The sequence below is a fragment of the Onychostruthus taczanowskii genome, unplaced genomic scaffold (genome assembly GCF_017590055.1).
Source record: "Onychostruthus taczanowskii isolate IOZ18803 unplaced genomic scaffold, ASM1759005v1 scaffold89, whole genome shotgun sequence".
NCBI classification, from domain to species: domain Eukaryota; kingdom Metazoa; phylum Chordata; class Aves; order Passeriformes; family Passeridae; genus Onychostruthus; species Onychostruthus taczanowskii.
In genome coordinates this window covers 1,027,986-1,043,730 of record NW_024506882.1, presented here as the reverse complement: position 1 = coordinate 1,043,730, position 15,745 = coordinate 1,027,986, and the positions used below count along the sequence as shown (strand labels likewise).

The following is a 15,745-nucleotide window of genomic DNA, read 5'->3' as shown; positions in this document are numbered from 1 at the left end:
CAGCCCTTGCTGCTCCCAAGTGGTCCACTTGTTAGGTTCTGGCTTTTGAGATTACACAGCCTGGATTAAACTTTATGTACTTTTATAGAGGAAAATAAAAAAGGGAGAGCAATTCCACCAGAGCCACCGTGCCACAAGGGAGTCCTCCCAGCGGGCCGCAGAAATCCTAAATTGGTTCATGGCTGGATCTTTGAAGTGCTCCTCCTGACATCTCCATGAGCCCATGGCAGCTCCTCTCCCCCTGCACACACAGCCCAACCACAGTCCCCCTTTTTATGGCCATTAATTTGCTAAACTATGAGTAGATTAGATTTTGGAGCACCTTCCTTAGGTGTCAGACAAGGTTTCCTCGACCCCGTGCAATTTATCGCTCTGCTGAGTTTCAGGCACGCTCCTCACTTCATCACATTGAACGCTGGGCTCCCTGTTTCCCTGGAAAACCAAGATCCAAAGGGAACCTTAGCCCTGCCTTGGCACACGAGTGCTCAGCTCCCTGGCAGCACCAGGGGCAGCTCAGCTCACCTTGCCCTGTGTCAGCCCCAGTGTTGTTTGCTAGATTTACTCAATGTTCTATTAGAGGTAAGGAGCAGACACAAATCCTTAATTACACTGGAAAGCCCATTCTGGATATTTTATTTCCTTTGAAAGCCCTTGCTGCCTGAAGTGCATTAATGAGTGCGTGGCTCTGCCCAGCAGAGCAGGGAGATGCTCCCACCCAGCACAGCTGGCTTTGGGGATGGCCATGGCATGGGGAGGAGTGACCACACCAGAGAGGAGCTTTTCTGCTCCCATCAGGGTGTTTTCTGACAAGCAGCAAACTGAACAACAAATAAACCAAAGCCTAATTCGGGATCTCAATTACCATCTGTTGGATTTACTGACTGCAGCGCCGTCTCTGCATTTTCCAAGTTTAGCACAGAAACTCAGGCAGGAGGAGCAAAGCCACTGCTGGCTCGTGGCACAGAGGATGAACTTGCCTCGAACTCCTCACGCTGATATTTATGAAATGCTAAATCTTCATTTAAAAATGTTCCCCTTAAGCTGGGTGACATGGCAATGAGTACGACCCATCACTAGCTCGGAGTCTCTGTTGCATAACAAGATTTGAGGTTTATGACCTACAAACAATCGCTCGGTGGCTCAGGACAGGCTGCAGGGAGCCGCTCACACACGGAATTATTGGATTCCCAAATGGAGTGATTTGCGTGTGCCACATCTGCTCTACGACCGCCAACGGATGAGTCTATGGGCTAATATGGACGAGTAACAGGCTGATGGAGAAACCATGATTGTAAAATGATTTGAAAAATATCTTAGGTTCTTTTGGATACAAAATAAAAATAAGAGAATACAGTTAGAGTCAGTGTTTCAGTTCCTAGGGGGGGTTAATTTGAATTAAAAAAAGGTCAGTTTTGCTATCAGCATAAGAGCATGTGCGGGTTCTTGTACGGAGGGTGTAGGTTGCCTACAGCCGGCTTCAATTTAAACTTCCAGATAATGGGATTTAACGAATAGGGCTCTATGGATCCAAGCCATCAGCAGCTCTCTGCTGCGTTATCCCTACGCTTTCAATCAGACCAAGGCTCTGCTTTTATCTGCCACGCTCGTTCGCGTTGATGGTGCCTATAATATCAACTTGACAATGCATGTTCTACAACTACATCTACTGCTACCAGTACGACTACTACAGTGCATGCATTTAGTTCAGTCCCACAGATACATACACTCTAAGAACAGGCAAGGGGAGATGTGAAATGTTTTACGGGACGACAGGTGTTTTGTTTTTTAAGTAAGGGAAATTAATAAAAAACATCAAAAGAAAGAAAGTGTACAAAAAAATAGAGACATTTCTCAAGAGTTGATATGAGTCGTTTCTTGAACCGTTTCGTCCGAACAAGCAAAAAACATGCAACCAGCTGCTACTAACAAGAAGCTGGACACTGAGAGAGGATTAATAGGTGTGGACAAACCTTCCCGCTGAGAGCGCTCAGAAGAGTGTTTGAGAGGAGGTGTGCACGTCCGAGTGTAAGAGAGGCCGGAAAGTTTGCCTCAGAGACACCCTCTCTCACAGCAGCCCCAACCAAGCAAGAGAGAAAACAACAAAACATAACTGCTCACACTCACCATCAAGGTCAGTAGCTCACGTTACGAGATTTGTTATAGCTGGCAAGTATAAAGTCCAGTAAGGGGTTGTTGGGGCGCAGGGCTCAAAGGCAGCACTGGCAAGCCGGGACTGGGGCCCAAAATCCAGATGTGCCAGGGGTTGGGGTGGGGAGCAGCCCCTGGCGCCGTGGCACTGCGCTGTCCCGCTGCACAGCCTGCCCGAGGGAGCTGGGACAGGGCTGGATTAGTGTGGCCTGACGGGTTTTGTCTCCAGTCCTCAGGGAGGAACAGTTGGTAGCAACAGGTTGGGAACTGGAAAAATCTCAGGCTTGTCAATGAACCAAAGAGGAAGGAACGAAAACCCTCTCCTGCCAAATTTTCCTCGTCTCGCTCTCCTGCCGGATGAACCCCTCCCATGTCAAATGCAAGAGAAAAATGTGCCCCCCCCATGACTGTATTTCAAAAAAAGCATTTACACGACAAAAATGTTTTACACGTAAAATATGTCAGGTGGATTCAAAAGAAACGTGACACTGATAGTGAAGTTGTCTAGGAGGAGTTTGCAGCATTCAGACTTTTAACTTTGCTCGTTTTCCGTGGCTCAGGTCCCAATTCATTAAAAAAATACAAGAATGGGTGAGGTTGTCAAAACCAGTGGAGGGATTGGGCAGCGCAGCCCCACCCGGAGCGAATGGATGTGGCCAGACCTGTGTCTGCTGGAAGGACCTCAGCTATCACCTCATCACTGGGACGTCGACTGGGGACGTGATTTATGGCGAGCAGCACGGCCGCGCTCACCCCGCCGGCACGCGAGCAGCGACGCGGGACGTGAATTTACGGTGGCACTGAGCACGGGGACAGGGACACGTCCCTTTCTGCTGGTTGTAGGACAGACCTGCCGTGACACAGAAGAACCTGTTTATCTAGCAAGGTCAGCTGGTGGCACGCTGCCATGGAAAAGGAAGGGGTGAGGGCAGGGAGGAGGCCCTGAGCAGGTACCTGCCCCCAGCAGGCTCCCTGCTGACTCAGCAAACATGCAGGTGGTCCCAAGAGGAGGAATGTCACCCCAGGGACAAACCAAGGTGGTCAGTGCCCGGGGGCTTGGAGTGAGAGGGCTGCAGCTTCCTGGGGAGACCAAGACACGCTCCTGAAGGTGGATGCTCTCTGCGGGTGCTCAGTCTCCGCACTGGCACTGACGCCAGGAAGGTGGGGAAGAGCTGGCAGGATGGGGCCAGAGAGCTGCTGAAGAGGCAGCAGTGATGGGGACATTGATGCCATGGATTGTCATCAATGCTTTCCAGGAACCTCCTGGAGAATGCTTGCCCTGTGCTCTGCTCCAGCAGCCCTGGGCAGAGCTCTCCCAGTGAGCTGGGGGTGGTGGGACACGCCTGCCCGGGTGTTTTTCCCAGCTCTTTCCCATTTCCTGGCAGAGAGGGGCCAGTCAGTGCTGTGCTCTGTGCTTTGGACCAGGCACGCGTGAAGGAGGGCTGTGCAAATTTGTGAAGGGAAAAGGAAAGAAGGAAAAAACCCCAGCCATTTTTCTTGTAATGAATCGGGCCCGTACACTGCAGCGCAAGATCGATCGGACTCCACTGCTCCTGGATACAATTCACTACCATTGCTGATGGAGTGGCAAACCCAGGATGTCCCTTCCAAAACCAGCTCTGGATGGAGATGACTCTACAGAAACCCCCCTTTCCCAGACCACGGCTTGGTGCAGATGTGAGCGGGGCCGGTGACAAACCCACCTTCCTCCTTGAGACCTCGGGGCGGGCGAGGGACGGGGGCTCTTTGGGTTCAGTTTTGGGGTTTTTGCCAGTTTTGTGCATGCAGGCAATTTTGAGGCTTGAAAAGACATTTCCAAACACCATACTGCTCTTTAAACTTGCCAGAAAGGGTGTTGTTAATTTAGGGTTAGATTTAGTTTTGTATTGCAAGTTCAAATCAAAAAACAAAAAAACTGAAAAAACAAATCAGAAAACCCAACAAAAGAGAAACCAAAAAACACTCAAATTAAAGACAAATGATTTTCAGGCACAGAATTGATCAATGCTCAGTTCAGTTGTAATGGGCACCAAAAGCACTCCGATTAAAAAAAATAATAATAATAATAATAATCAGGGAAGCAACGTTAATCCAGCCAAACCCTCTGTGCCTTGCTAAGGGGCAACTCACCAGGTCTGTTTGCACGTAAAACAAAACCTGAAGGGCAAAACATGAGGAAGAGGCAGAAACAATGAGGTCTGTTTTCCTGGAAGCATATGCAAAAGCAATCTTGGGATTTGTTTGGCTTTGGGCTTTTTTTTTTTCTTCCCCTCTTTGGGTTTGTTTTTCCCCCTCCGTGCCAGGGCAGTAGGAGAAGCTGGGAGTTGGGGGATCCCCACAACCAGGCTGGCAAGTCACCCCTTAGGCGCTCTCTACATGCCACAGGATGGAACTGGTACAGAGAGTCCTTTGTAGCCTGCAAGCAGTGCCAGTTTGCATGGAACGGAGTTCTCCTGGTGTCTTTCTCTGGCCTCGTGGCCCCAGGCTCTCGCTCGAGACACGCCGGGGCCTGCGCCCACCTCCTGCTCCCTCACGCACTCGGGGCTTTTCGGGAGAGCCTCCTGAACCCCCGGCACCGCCCGAAAAGCACCGAGAGCCCCCAGCTCAGCCACGAGTGAGCTGGGAGGTGCTGCCAGCCCCGTGTCCCCCGAGGACACGCCGGGACAGGGGACACGGGGCTGGCAGCGGCTCCGGCCCGGCAGCGGCTCCATGGCGGCCTGCTGCGGGAGCGCACGGCTCGCTGAGGGCTGCTCTGAGCTCTGCCACCTGAGCACAGCGCTGATTCGCATCTTCGGCAGAATTTCAACCTAAGGCAGTAACGGCAATTGGCAACGATTTGTTTCTGGTGTTTCCCTCAAGGGGAAAAGAAAAAAGTACGAAGTTTTCAGAAGGACAGAAGAAAAGCTTGGTGGTTCCTCATGGAAGCAGTGGGGTTGGAGCAGGCAGGGATGGTCAAATTCCAGCCGTGTGCTGGTGCCAATGGCACAGGTGATGCCATCCCCTCGCCATGGGGATGCCCCGTGCTGGCCACAGTGGAGGAGGTGACAGCATCTCCAGGCACGGCGGGAGCACCCAGAGCTGCTGCCACCACCTCAACCCAACCCCAGCTTCCTGTGAGAAACCAAAACTTTTTTTCCGAAAACACAAATTGATCTTTTTTTTAGGGCATCTTTTAGAGCCTTGAATTTAAACCAAACAAATAAAGAAACCAACGCAATAAAGGAATAAAGGAAGAAACAAATTGGAATATCTACCCTGGTTTTGGCAGTTCTCACGCCAATCTCCTGCAGGTGCTCCAGCCCCTGTGGCCTCTGCTTGTAGTTTGGGTTTGGGTTGGGATTGATTACTTATTTTTTCTCGATTTTTTTTTTTTTGTTTTGATTGATTGTTTTCAGGTCCCCAGGATAAGTGTGAGGAAAATCAGAGAAATGATGGAGAGCTGCAGCCACACAGAATACCGACAGAGCTTTTACCTGACCCTGCACTCTGAGGGTTTGCTCTTCCACGGGCCCCCCTACCTGATCCTCTTGCTGCTGCCACGGCTGCCGCTGCTACTGGTCCATAAGCCGCTGCTGGAAAACCTGGCCGTGGAGAAAAGGAGAAGGGTAAAGACAGAGGCAGCGGGTACCGCGAGTCCCTGAGGGCCACAGGCACCCGGAGCTCGCCAGCCCGGCTCTCCGTGCCCCCTGGGAACAGCCCAGCCCTGGCCAGGTGCCCGCCGGTGGCACAAATCCCCTTGGCACAGGAGGAACGGGCTCCTGGCCACGGCACGCCGTGCAGCCAAGGAGGACAGGCTGGAGGCACAGCCTGCAGCTCTCGGCTCGTGTCTCCCGCAGGAACGGGGTCAGCCCGCTCTGCAGACAACCAGGGAATTCTCTTCTGGGCTTATTTGCAAGTGATAATAATGTGCTGGGCTACAGACAAAGCAGTAATGGAAAATACGAGGAGGTCCTCGTGTCAAGATCACAAATTTGCTGGGATCAAGCAGAAAAAATTCAATGGAATGTGAGAAAGAGAGAAGGAAAGAAAGAGAGAAAGAGAGAAAGAAAAAGAAAAAGAAAGAAAGAAAGAAAGAAAGAAAGAAAGAAAGAAAGAAAGAAATAGAGAGAGAAAAGGAGAAAGAGAGAAAGAAAGAGAGAAAGAGAGAAAGAGAGAAAGAAAGAAAAAGAAAGAAGGAAGGAAGGAAAAAGCTCTCGAAAGCAAACCAGCCGCAGACCAAGGAGCTCTATGACATCCCCCCTGCTCCAGGGAACCCAGCCCTTGCAGAGGAATGGAATCCTGCCAGCAAGATTGCTGATTTACTTAATTAACATTCAGAAGACCTGCCAGAGATTCTGACTTTCAATATATGTATTTTAAGAGGGCAATGGCAACGTCCAGGCAATCACAAGAACCCCAAGGTCAATGATTCCAGGCAGGTTCCTGGTCCCTGGGAGCTCCAACTGCTCCTGCCAGCCAACAGGACAAGCCTGGGGTGGCCACCACAATGGGACCTGCTCCTTTGTGGGCACCAGGACCATGATCACAGCTGCTTTGCAAGGCTGAGGAACCACAGGAGAACAACTGAGGCACTGAGAAAGAGAAGAGTGAGCCCGAGAGCGAGAGAGCCCAGCACACTACAGCCCACTACCTCCAGCACTATGGCTCAGCTACAGCTCAGCTACCAGGGCAAGGAGCAGAGGACTAGGCTAGAGTAACTTGAAGCTACTTAAAATCAATCAAAAAAAGACATACTTGCATTTAAATACGGTAATAGGGCTGTTGGGGGGAAAAGAACATAGCACAGGTAAATGTAGGCACAGGATCCCAGGGCGGTGCTCCCCGTGCACAGAGAGCAGCACTGCACAGCCAGCCCTGGTGAACCTGTCTGCTGGTAACTGCTACAGCCTCCGTGGAGTGGGATGTGGGGGAAGCACTTCCAGATGTGCTATAACCAGTGTTGAACCTGAGTGTTAAATTCCCTCTCACTGGATGGAGCCATCAACCCTGCGTGGGTCCCCTGACACGTGATTAGGGCTGGAGTGAGAAGACTTTGGTGTTAAAGAATAAAACCGACCTCCAAAGAACAAGGAAAGCATCTGCAGGACAAGGGCTGAGGCTCTGGGGCTTCATTTTCATGCAGAGCCACGTCTGGGCCAAGCTCTGGGCCCTCCCACCGTGGCTCAGGCAGGAGCAGAGCTGGCACTGTCCCCTGTCCCTCCCTGCCCATGGTCCAAGAGCAGTGTCCTCAGCGTTCCCATGGCACCTCCACGACCAGCTGGCCACCCACAGATCTCGCTTGGAGGCTCCAGGGGCTCCCTAAACCATCCATACGGGACTGGAGGAGCTGTGGATTTTCCATGGAGTAAAATGCCTCTGCCAAAACCAATCAAATACCCTTCAAATCACCAAGCATCCCCTGAGAACGGCACAAAAAACAGGGCTGGAAAAGTTTGTTTCTCTTGTTCAGCTGCCAGGGACACTCAGGATCTATTTGAAATGCGGGACAAAAAGTTTTGCCATGCAAAAGAAGAGTGAAATAACAAGGGTGGAGAAGGCGCTCCACGGAAGGAGCCCGAACAAAGGCTCCCTTATTGCATTCCAGTGGACAGATGTGTGAAAAATTAATCCCTCGGCCCCTGCAGAAAGCTTTTATCCCAGTTCTGAGATAAAAGCAGCCGTGCCACACGGCGCTCCAAGAGCTCACTCACAGCGCCATCGCTGCTCGCGCTCCGGGCGGGAACGCCGCGGGCCCGCGAGTGGAGATGGAAACTGGGATTGATTGTCAAGGTTGGCAAAAGCCTCCTCGCTGATACACCCACAGGATGGCTCCAGCACTGCAGGATCCCCACCCAATCCAGCCTGCTGAGAGCAATCCATCTCCTGCTAGAATGCCCTTTGCCAGGCACCACGGCCAGGGGCTGGCTCATGGAGCAGCTTCCCTGTCAGCACTGCTGAGCCACTACTGCTGTGACCTCCCAGCACTGTGCCACCTCCCTGGGGCACCTCTGTGCCACCTCCATGGGGCACCTCTGTGCCTCTCTGCTCCTGACCCCCTCAGCAGAGATGGGCAGCTGACACCATCCTGCTCTGCCTGACAGGGATCCCAGCACGGGGCACTGGGAATGCCTCCCGGAGCTGGAGCAGGGGACAAGGAGAGCTTGTGGCCAGCAGAGTGTGAGAACAAGCCCAGTGCCACTTTTCCCTCAGCAATGCCTGGGAAGAGCAGGCATCTCCAGGAGAGAGCAATGGCATCAGGGACTGCTGCTGTGGGGGAGCAGAGGGGGCTGTGGGGTGTCAGCACCCCTTTTCTCCCTGTACCAGCTGCCAGCCAGCCCCCAGTTCATTTAACAAGCAGCTCGGAGGTAACTGGGTGCCAGGAATGGGTGCCAGGACAGGAGAGTCCTGAAGCCAAGGGGAACACTGATGGCAGCACCTCTGGATCCCACCCTGGACCATGAGGAGTGTGGCCAGCACCAGCCCCACTCCCTCTGAGCCTTCTGAAGTCATCTGAAAAATAAAAAGGGTGGAGGGAGAGCTCAGTTCATTCCTGGTGTTTGCTTAAAGCACTGATTCCTGCTCAAATGGCCCCTGTGCTTTGTGTGCCCACTGCTCCCAGCTGCCCAGAGGAAACAAAGCCCAGAGCCATTGCAAAGGCCAGCAGTGCTCACTTTAAGCACTGCAATTAGAAGGTATTTTACAATAAACGTTTTGCACTGGGCTCACACGCTGTCCAGGAAAGCCCTGAGGATTCACAGCAATTTCATGCTCTCTCATTGCTCAGAATGAGCCAAAACCAGCGTTCCAAGTGCAATTTTTCACAGATAAATTTTCCTGCTTCCTGCATCAATAGTTTCACTTTAAACAGTGAAGCAGTGAGGGAAGATGGACAGATCTGGGTTAAATCCTTTGCCCTGAGGTCCCAGATTCACTCCAGGGCTGTTGTGTTTCCAAGGCACAGGTGAGTTTGGGAGAAGGGGAACCACAGGATGGCACAGCCCCACTGCCTTGCTCTGGGCATTCCAGAGGGAGCCCAGGATTTAGCACATTTCCAGAGGCTTTGTGAATAAATCTGGCAAGCACAATGCTGCCTGAGCAGGGCCAGTCTTCACGGGCTCACCAGATCTCTGCCCTGCTCCATCTCCTGCTCTGGTGGGACCATTCCTTCCTAAATCACCGAGTTCTCCTGCCCTCCAGCCTGGCCTTGGCTACAAGGCAACCACAAGGGAAAAACCCAAGAACCATTTGCACCCTTCCTGCTGCCAGGACCCTCCCTGCCAGGAGCCCCTGCAGCTCTGGCTCTAAGAGAAATCACTGACTCCTTCAGCCCTGCTCTGATCAGCCTTTGAAGACCCCAAATATTTTGCATCCCCAAAGCACACACAGCCCTATCCTCGACAACCAGTCAGACAACAGGAATCAACCCAAAAAAAGGCACAAAGATCACAAAATTAGTCCTTACATCAAAAAACATCATGCAAAGAATTTCCTCTAAACGGCCAAAGCACTTGGGCACCTGAGGATGCATGTTCAGACTTCAGCAATGAGCACAGGGATTTAAAACAAGAAAATGGGAGCTGAGATGCCCAAATCACCACCTGACTTCAGAAAATAGCCAAAATCATGGAACAGGCACAGAGAATTAAATAAAAGCCACCACGAAACTGCCCCTAAGAAGCAACCCCCCTGCTCTGTGCCCATGGGGTGTTTGGAGGGTTCACACACAAGCAGCAGACTGGTCTGTGCAGGGTCTTTTGGGGGTCCCTGTGCTGAGGGCATCGAGCTCAGAGGTTCCTTCACCCCACAACACATCACTCCTTACACCCCTGGTGCTCCCCAGTGGCTGACCTGAACCCCAGCCCTCCAGGAGGGTCACTTGATCTCCCGAGGAAGAAGTGCAAGGGCTGGAATATGAATTCATGTGCAGGCTGAGTGACGAGAGGAGCCGGGGGCTGATCCCCCCTTTTCCAGCAGAGCTCCCAGCAGCTTTGATCAGCCCGAAAAGCGGCACCAGGCTCACAGCTGTCATTTCAGATGGGTTCTCGCTTGCATTATTCTTTCCATTAGGCTGTGTTATCCTCTTTGGAGGATCTTTAGGCTTCATTTCAAAAGTATCAGAGACTCAAAACCATGAAGCAGAAGAGCCTGGTAGTTTTTTTTTGAAGGCAGGCAGGCGTGGGTCCAATTTACCGGGCAAAAATGTCGTCTTTAATGGTGAACACACACAAGGGAAAACTCCATCCCAAAACAATCCCTTTATGTTTAAAACCTTCATCTTCCAGGCTCTCTGTCTCACACTCCCCCTCCCTTTCTATAAGGAAACACAAATGAGAAAGAAAAAAAAAACCTGCTACTACTCCGAGCTTGAGATGAAGAACTCAGTGCTGAATATTTAGAGAAGAACATACACCCAGAGAAATCAAATGTTCCCTAGAACTGATCAAAGATCGGGGTTCTACCACATCATTCACAACTCATTACCACTGTTTAGTAGCAATTAACTCCTTGGGATTTGATTGCAGACTCTATGAAGCTTTCTCAAAGTTTGCAGGCTCTGTGAAGCTTTCTCCATCCTCACCACAGCTGATGGACAGGACCCAGCAGAGCAGGGCAGAGCTCCAGGGAAACAGGACAGTACTTTCCTGAGGTTCTCATAAATTCTATTAACACTTTCAGTATCTCCAAGCCTGCTCTGAGCCCTGTATTGCAACAGTCCCTTAAGTGCTTCCCTTTGTCTTCTTCCACTGTGTTACAGACACAGTGGAAGAAGATTCCAGCAAATTAAGGAATTTCATGCAGAACACACTGTGCATCATGGACCCTCATCCCAGACCCCTGCATCAGCCAGGGCACAGCCTGCACCAACTCTGTCCTGTCTGATACCCCCCTGTCTGTTTGCAGATGGATCTTATGCTGAGCAAATATTCCCATTCTGGAATTTCAACAAGACAATAAATCCCAAATATAGTTCATTTAAAATTTGGCACTTCCACTTTATGTACAGTAAATGACCCATTTTTCAGCTGTTGGGACTCTCAGGCCGTGATCCTTTTAGGATGAGAATGGTGCATTTCTGCTCAGTAATTACTTCATGCATCAGTGAGACAAAGCCTTGTTTGTCCCCAAATTATCATTCTGTGGCATTTCAAGTGCAATAACCCTTTTGCAGTTATTTCACTATACTGAAAACTGGGAAACTTCTCAAAGGCAAACAGTTTGTTCTAAAAAAAGCTACTTATTTAAAAAAAGCCCATAAAACAAGAAGCAAAAGCTGGTAGCTGATTTAGGTTATCAACATCCAATATCCAACCTCACCCTGCCCTCTGGCAGTCTGAAGCCATTCCTCCTTGTCCTGTCCCTCCAGCCCTTGTTAACAGTCTCTTCTCTCCATCTTTCCTGTAGGCTGCCCTGAAGCCTCTTCTACTCCAGGATGAATAATTCCAATTCTCCCAGCCTTTCCCTGTAGGAGAGGTGCTTCATCCCTTTCACATCTTGGTGGCCTCCTCTGGACTCGCTACAACTGATTTTAAAGGCCAAAGCCAAACACTCATCACAGATTTTTAATCAACAAGTGAAGCACAAAGGAAACGATGGCTGCAGGGGCAGCATCACCCAGGAGCTCACTGGGCCCACGCTGCCTGGCAGCACAGCAGCTCTGAATTTCTGCATTTCAGTCACCTGCTGGATGAACAAGGGCAGGTTAGATGGAACCACATCAAGGCACCTATTTGGAGTTCAGCAACGTGGCACTGATTTGCTTCAAGCCTCATTTCCGCTGCTCCGATGGTAGAGAAAATGAGCTGTTTGGTTAAGCTGCTTGTCTCAATTTTTATGAATGATCTCAACTATCTGGGTAAGTATTATTTAAAGACAGGTCCTTGATGATGAACAAAGGCATAAAAAGAACTCGTGTCTGGAGGCAGAAGCTGAAAAAATTCAACACAAAGAGGCAACTTCATAAGAGAGAAGGCAGTAAATCACAGGACAAGGTTATCAGAGGGTGGGGAACTCTTCCCCACTCACGTGCAGCTCAGGACCAGCACAGCCATCTCTGGCAGACAGGGACCTTCCCAGTGCCTCACTGGAGAACTGCCACAGGGCATTCCATAATCCATGTTATGAAAGAGGTCACAGGAGAGGATTGGGATGCTGAGCCCAGAAATCTTCAAGGCTTTGCTGCAGCCACCACCATCACTGCTCCTGGACGTGGAAGCTCCTCAACGGCCAGCTGGAAACCCTGCTACTAAAACATCCACACTTGAATGTTTCTGTGCTATAAGGAGAATGTCCAGTTCTTTGCAAGACCAGCCCCAGTTTTCAACAGCTTCAGTCAAAAATTGTCTCTACTGAGGCACAAGGCAGGGGAGCCGTCGTGCTCCGGCTGGCTCGGACACGGAGAATTCCTCAGAGCAGGATGGGCATTACCAGACCACACTCCTCCTTCTGCAGGGTTATCCATATTTTCCTCCACACACCAGTGTTTGTGTTATGCCTCTTTACTCTTGTGAATAATTGCTCTCATTAACCCTCCTGGTCACTGCAGCTGTGGCCCATTCGCAGCTGAAATCATCGCTCTGGAGCTGCAGCACTGCCCCAAAACACACAGACCTCTACAGACACCAGCAGGTTGGGATTCTTTTCCCTTTTCTCTCCTCTCTGCCCCTTCAGGATCACTAATTTTCAGGGCAATGAACCTCAAGTTTTAAAGCCTCTAACACCAGGCACAGATCAGTGAGCAGCCGAGAACAGGACAGTGTTCAACGTTCATATTTCTCAGTTATTCAAGTTATAAGTGGAGAAAAATCTAATGAAGGACCTGGGCAGCTTTGGGCCTCAGCCAGACATGATATTTAGGGAAATCTCCAGAGCAGCCTCACTCACATTGAGGGATGGGGCAGGAAAAGGAGACAGGCTCCATTGTCACTGGCCACGCTCTGCTGCCATTGACAGTGCTGGGAGCTGGACCATCAACACAGACCAACAGCTTCTCTCTGGAAAACCTCACCCTAAATCTAACAATAAGGTTACTTTAAGGGGTAGGGGGAAATAGAAGATGAAAAAAGCCTTTTACACAATTCTCTGCAACATCAAAATCCACAGCTTTTCTCAGAGAAACTGTGCCTTAAAGGCAAAGGTGCTTCAGCTCTGCTCAGACCCAGAGAACAGCTCTAGAGACCATTTTTTCCTGCAACAAAACACAATAATCTAAGCAGAACTTGAAGGAGAACCTTCTGGCTGGAGATTTATGGGCTCTGCTATATTAATTTCTCAGCTTGCTGTCTGCAGCTCCAGCTGCTCCTCCCTCCAGGGATGCGCCTGCAATGGGAACGGCCCCTCCTCAGCAGAACACCCAAAAGCTTAATTTTAAACCAGGTCCAGTCTAAAGCCTTTGTTTTCAGGGATGGAGGCTGAAACGGAGAGGTGGGAAGAGGTAACTCAGGTGGCTCCAAGAGATTCCAAATGCACTCTGTGAAGCAGTGATGCCATGCAGATGCAGTGATGTGTTTAGGTGGAAACAAGGCATGCAGTGCAGGCGAGAGCAGAGCAGATTTAAGCAGTTAAGAAAGGGTTAGACAAAGGAGTGAGAAAAATCTCCAGCTCTGTTCCACGTCTCTTGCTGTTACAAGGCTTAACTAACTGAACAATTTAAAATAGGTTTTACATTTCCTCCTCCTATTTTGCAGCTGCCACCAGGTCCTCCTCTTCTGAGCGTTACGTTTGATCGTTCCAGCATCACGACCAGACAAACTTTGCTCCCATTAGTAAATGTTCTACAAGCCTCACACTTGTGTAACAGTGCTTGAAGAGTGCTTTACAGAGCTGACCCCTATTAACAGAGACTTCCTCACTCCCCGTGGGTACAGAAGCCATGTGCAGGCAGCACTTTAAAATCACTTTACCTCACCAGAGAAGGAAGCTGGGTGCTCCAGCACAGGGCACATGAAGCACCACAAGCCCCAGGCTGGGTGTTTTACACCCCTGCATGTGGCACAGAGGGAATGGTAGGCTTTTTGGGATGCTGCAGCCACACACTTTTCCATGCCCACTGCACTCCCCTGTGAGGTTATTAACCAAGGGGGAACCTGTGCAGCAGAGCTTGCACTGGGGTGTCCTAAACCCCAGACACAGGAACCTCCTTCCCTCTCCTCCTCCTCCTCTCAAGGCACTACGACAAAGAAGCTTTAAGCACAACATAATAATTCCCCTTATCTCTGGCAGCAGTTCCTTCTCCTCACCTGGAAAATTCCTATTTTCTAGTTCTTCCCTCCCAGGTGAGCACCACACATAACTCTACACAGGACACCTCCCTGCCCACACTGATGGCTGAACACCGTGGGGCTGGCATCGGGAAAGAAACTGAATTCAGCTCAACTGAAGTTGGGTTAAATGCTCTCACAGTAACAAACCACATCAGTTTGTGACTTTGAACCATCTTGTGTTGCATTTCCACTGCCCCAGGCTCTGCAGGAGCGTGACCCAAGGCTGAGCTCATGGCTTTTGCAGCACCAGTATTAATAAGCAAATTTATTTCCCTGAGCTCTGAGAAGTTTGTGAAAATATTTGTTTTTCTCACCTCTCACCATATACAAAGGTTTTAATAAGCTTTAACAAACATACAAGCAAACAAACCCTTAATTAAAATAAATAATTTAAACTTCTAACCTGAAGGCTTCTATGAAACTTTGACAATCCCCAAACGCTCAGGTGATGATGGGAGAAAATATAACTGGGATAAAGGACAGTGCAGGAACATCCCATCACAGTGGTGGAGGACCAGTGGGGATGCTGCAATTTCCTCTCTCCCCAGTTAGGAGTGCATTTTGTCTTTTTTTTGGGTATAATTTTTGCTGTAAACACACCTTGCATGTAACTGTTCCTCTGCAGGTTCTTCAAACAGTGGGTCACACGTTTTTGAGTGATGGTTTTATTCTTTTATTCAACTGTCATTGGTACTGGTTATTTGGGGTGTCCAAACCAAAATATTAAAATTGCAAGCTAAGAGAGCAGCAACACAGCACATCCGTTGTAAACAATTTATTATTATTTTCTACCTCAGTTACTTACAGGAAAAAAGTCATAAAAAAGAAAAAAAAAAAGAAAAAAAAAAGAAAAAAAAAAGAAAAGCACAGATGGACTATTTACAAAAAATGAGAAAATTCACAATAGCCGAAATGTTTGCAAATCATGCACACTAAGACAAGTTCACAAAAGCAAAGCAATTCATAGCAAAAAACCCCAAACAAAATAATAAGAAGCCATACAGATTAAAAAAAAAGCTATTGCCTGCAGAAAAGTCAAAAGAAAACTACCCAAGTATTACATCAAGCATCTTTAATGAAATGAACAGCACAGCCATGGATTGTAGAGCCTTTGACACTGACATTTTAAACAAGTGGATTAACAAACATTAAAATGCATTACAGTTCTACTGTAAGCATGCACCGTACTTCTCACAAACTTATCACACGGGTAGCAACAGGAACAGCAGAATTTAAAGAGAATGTGTGTTTTCTACCCAAAAGTCCAGCATCTGGCCATGTTAAGTAAAGCCAATGGATGGAGGTTTGCAGCTCTCCTGCCCCCCGGTGCAGATGCAGAGGCGCAGTGTGACGCAGCT

General features: G+C 49.5%; 1 protein-coding gene across 24 annotated transcripts in view; it reads right to left on the bottom strand.

Moving 5' to 3' along the window:
* The window catches only part of MSI2 (musashi RNA binding protein 2), a 202,678-nt gene that overhangs the window by 19,496 nt on the left and 167,437 nt on the right, over nt 1-15,745 (bottom strand). For 4 of the 24 annotated variants that reach the window (XR_005954155.1, XM_041425290.1, XM_041425293.1 and 1 more), the window contains exons 11-12: nt 5,667-5,729; nt 4,279-4,354 (exon numbers count right to left, since the gene is read on the bottom strand). Coding sequence is in view for 20 of the 24 variants with exons in the window: in XM_041425290.1 (XP_041281224.1) it covers nt 4,279-4,354; nt 5,667-5,729 (139 nt within the window). In the remaining 4 variants the exon portion in view is untranslated. Of the gene's footprint in view, nt 1-1,970; nt 2,999-4,278; nt 4,355-5,621; nt 5,730-15,745 lie in introns of those variants that run through there. The other 20 variants (XR_005954156.1, XM_041425294.1, XM_041425303.1 and 17 more) reach the window with 12 other exon arrangements.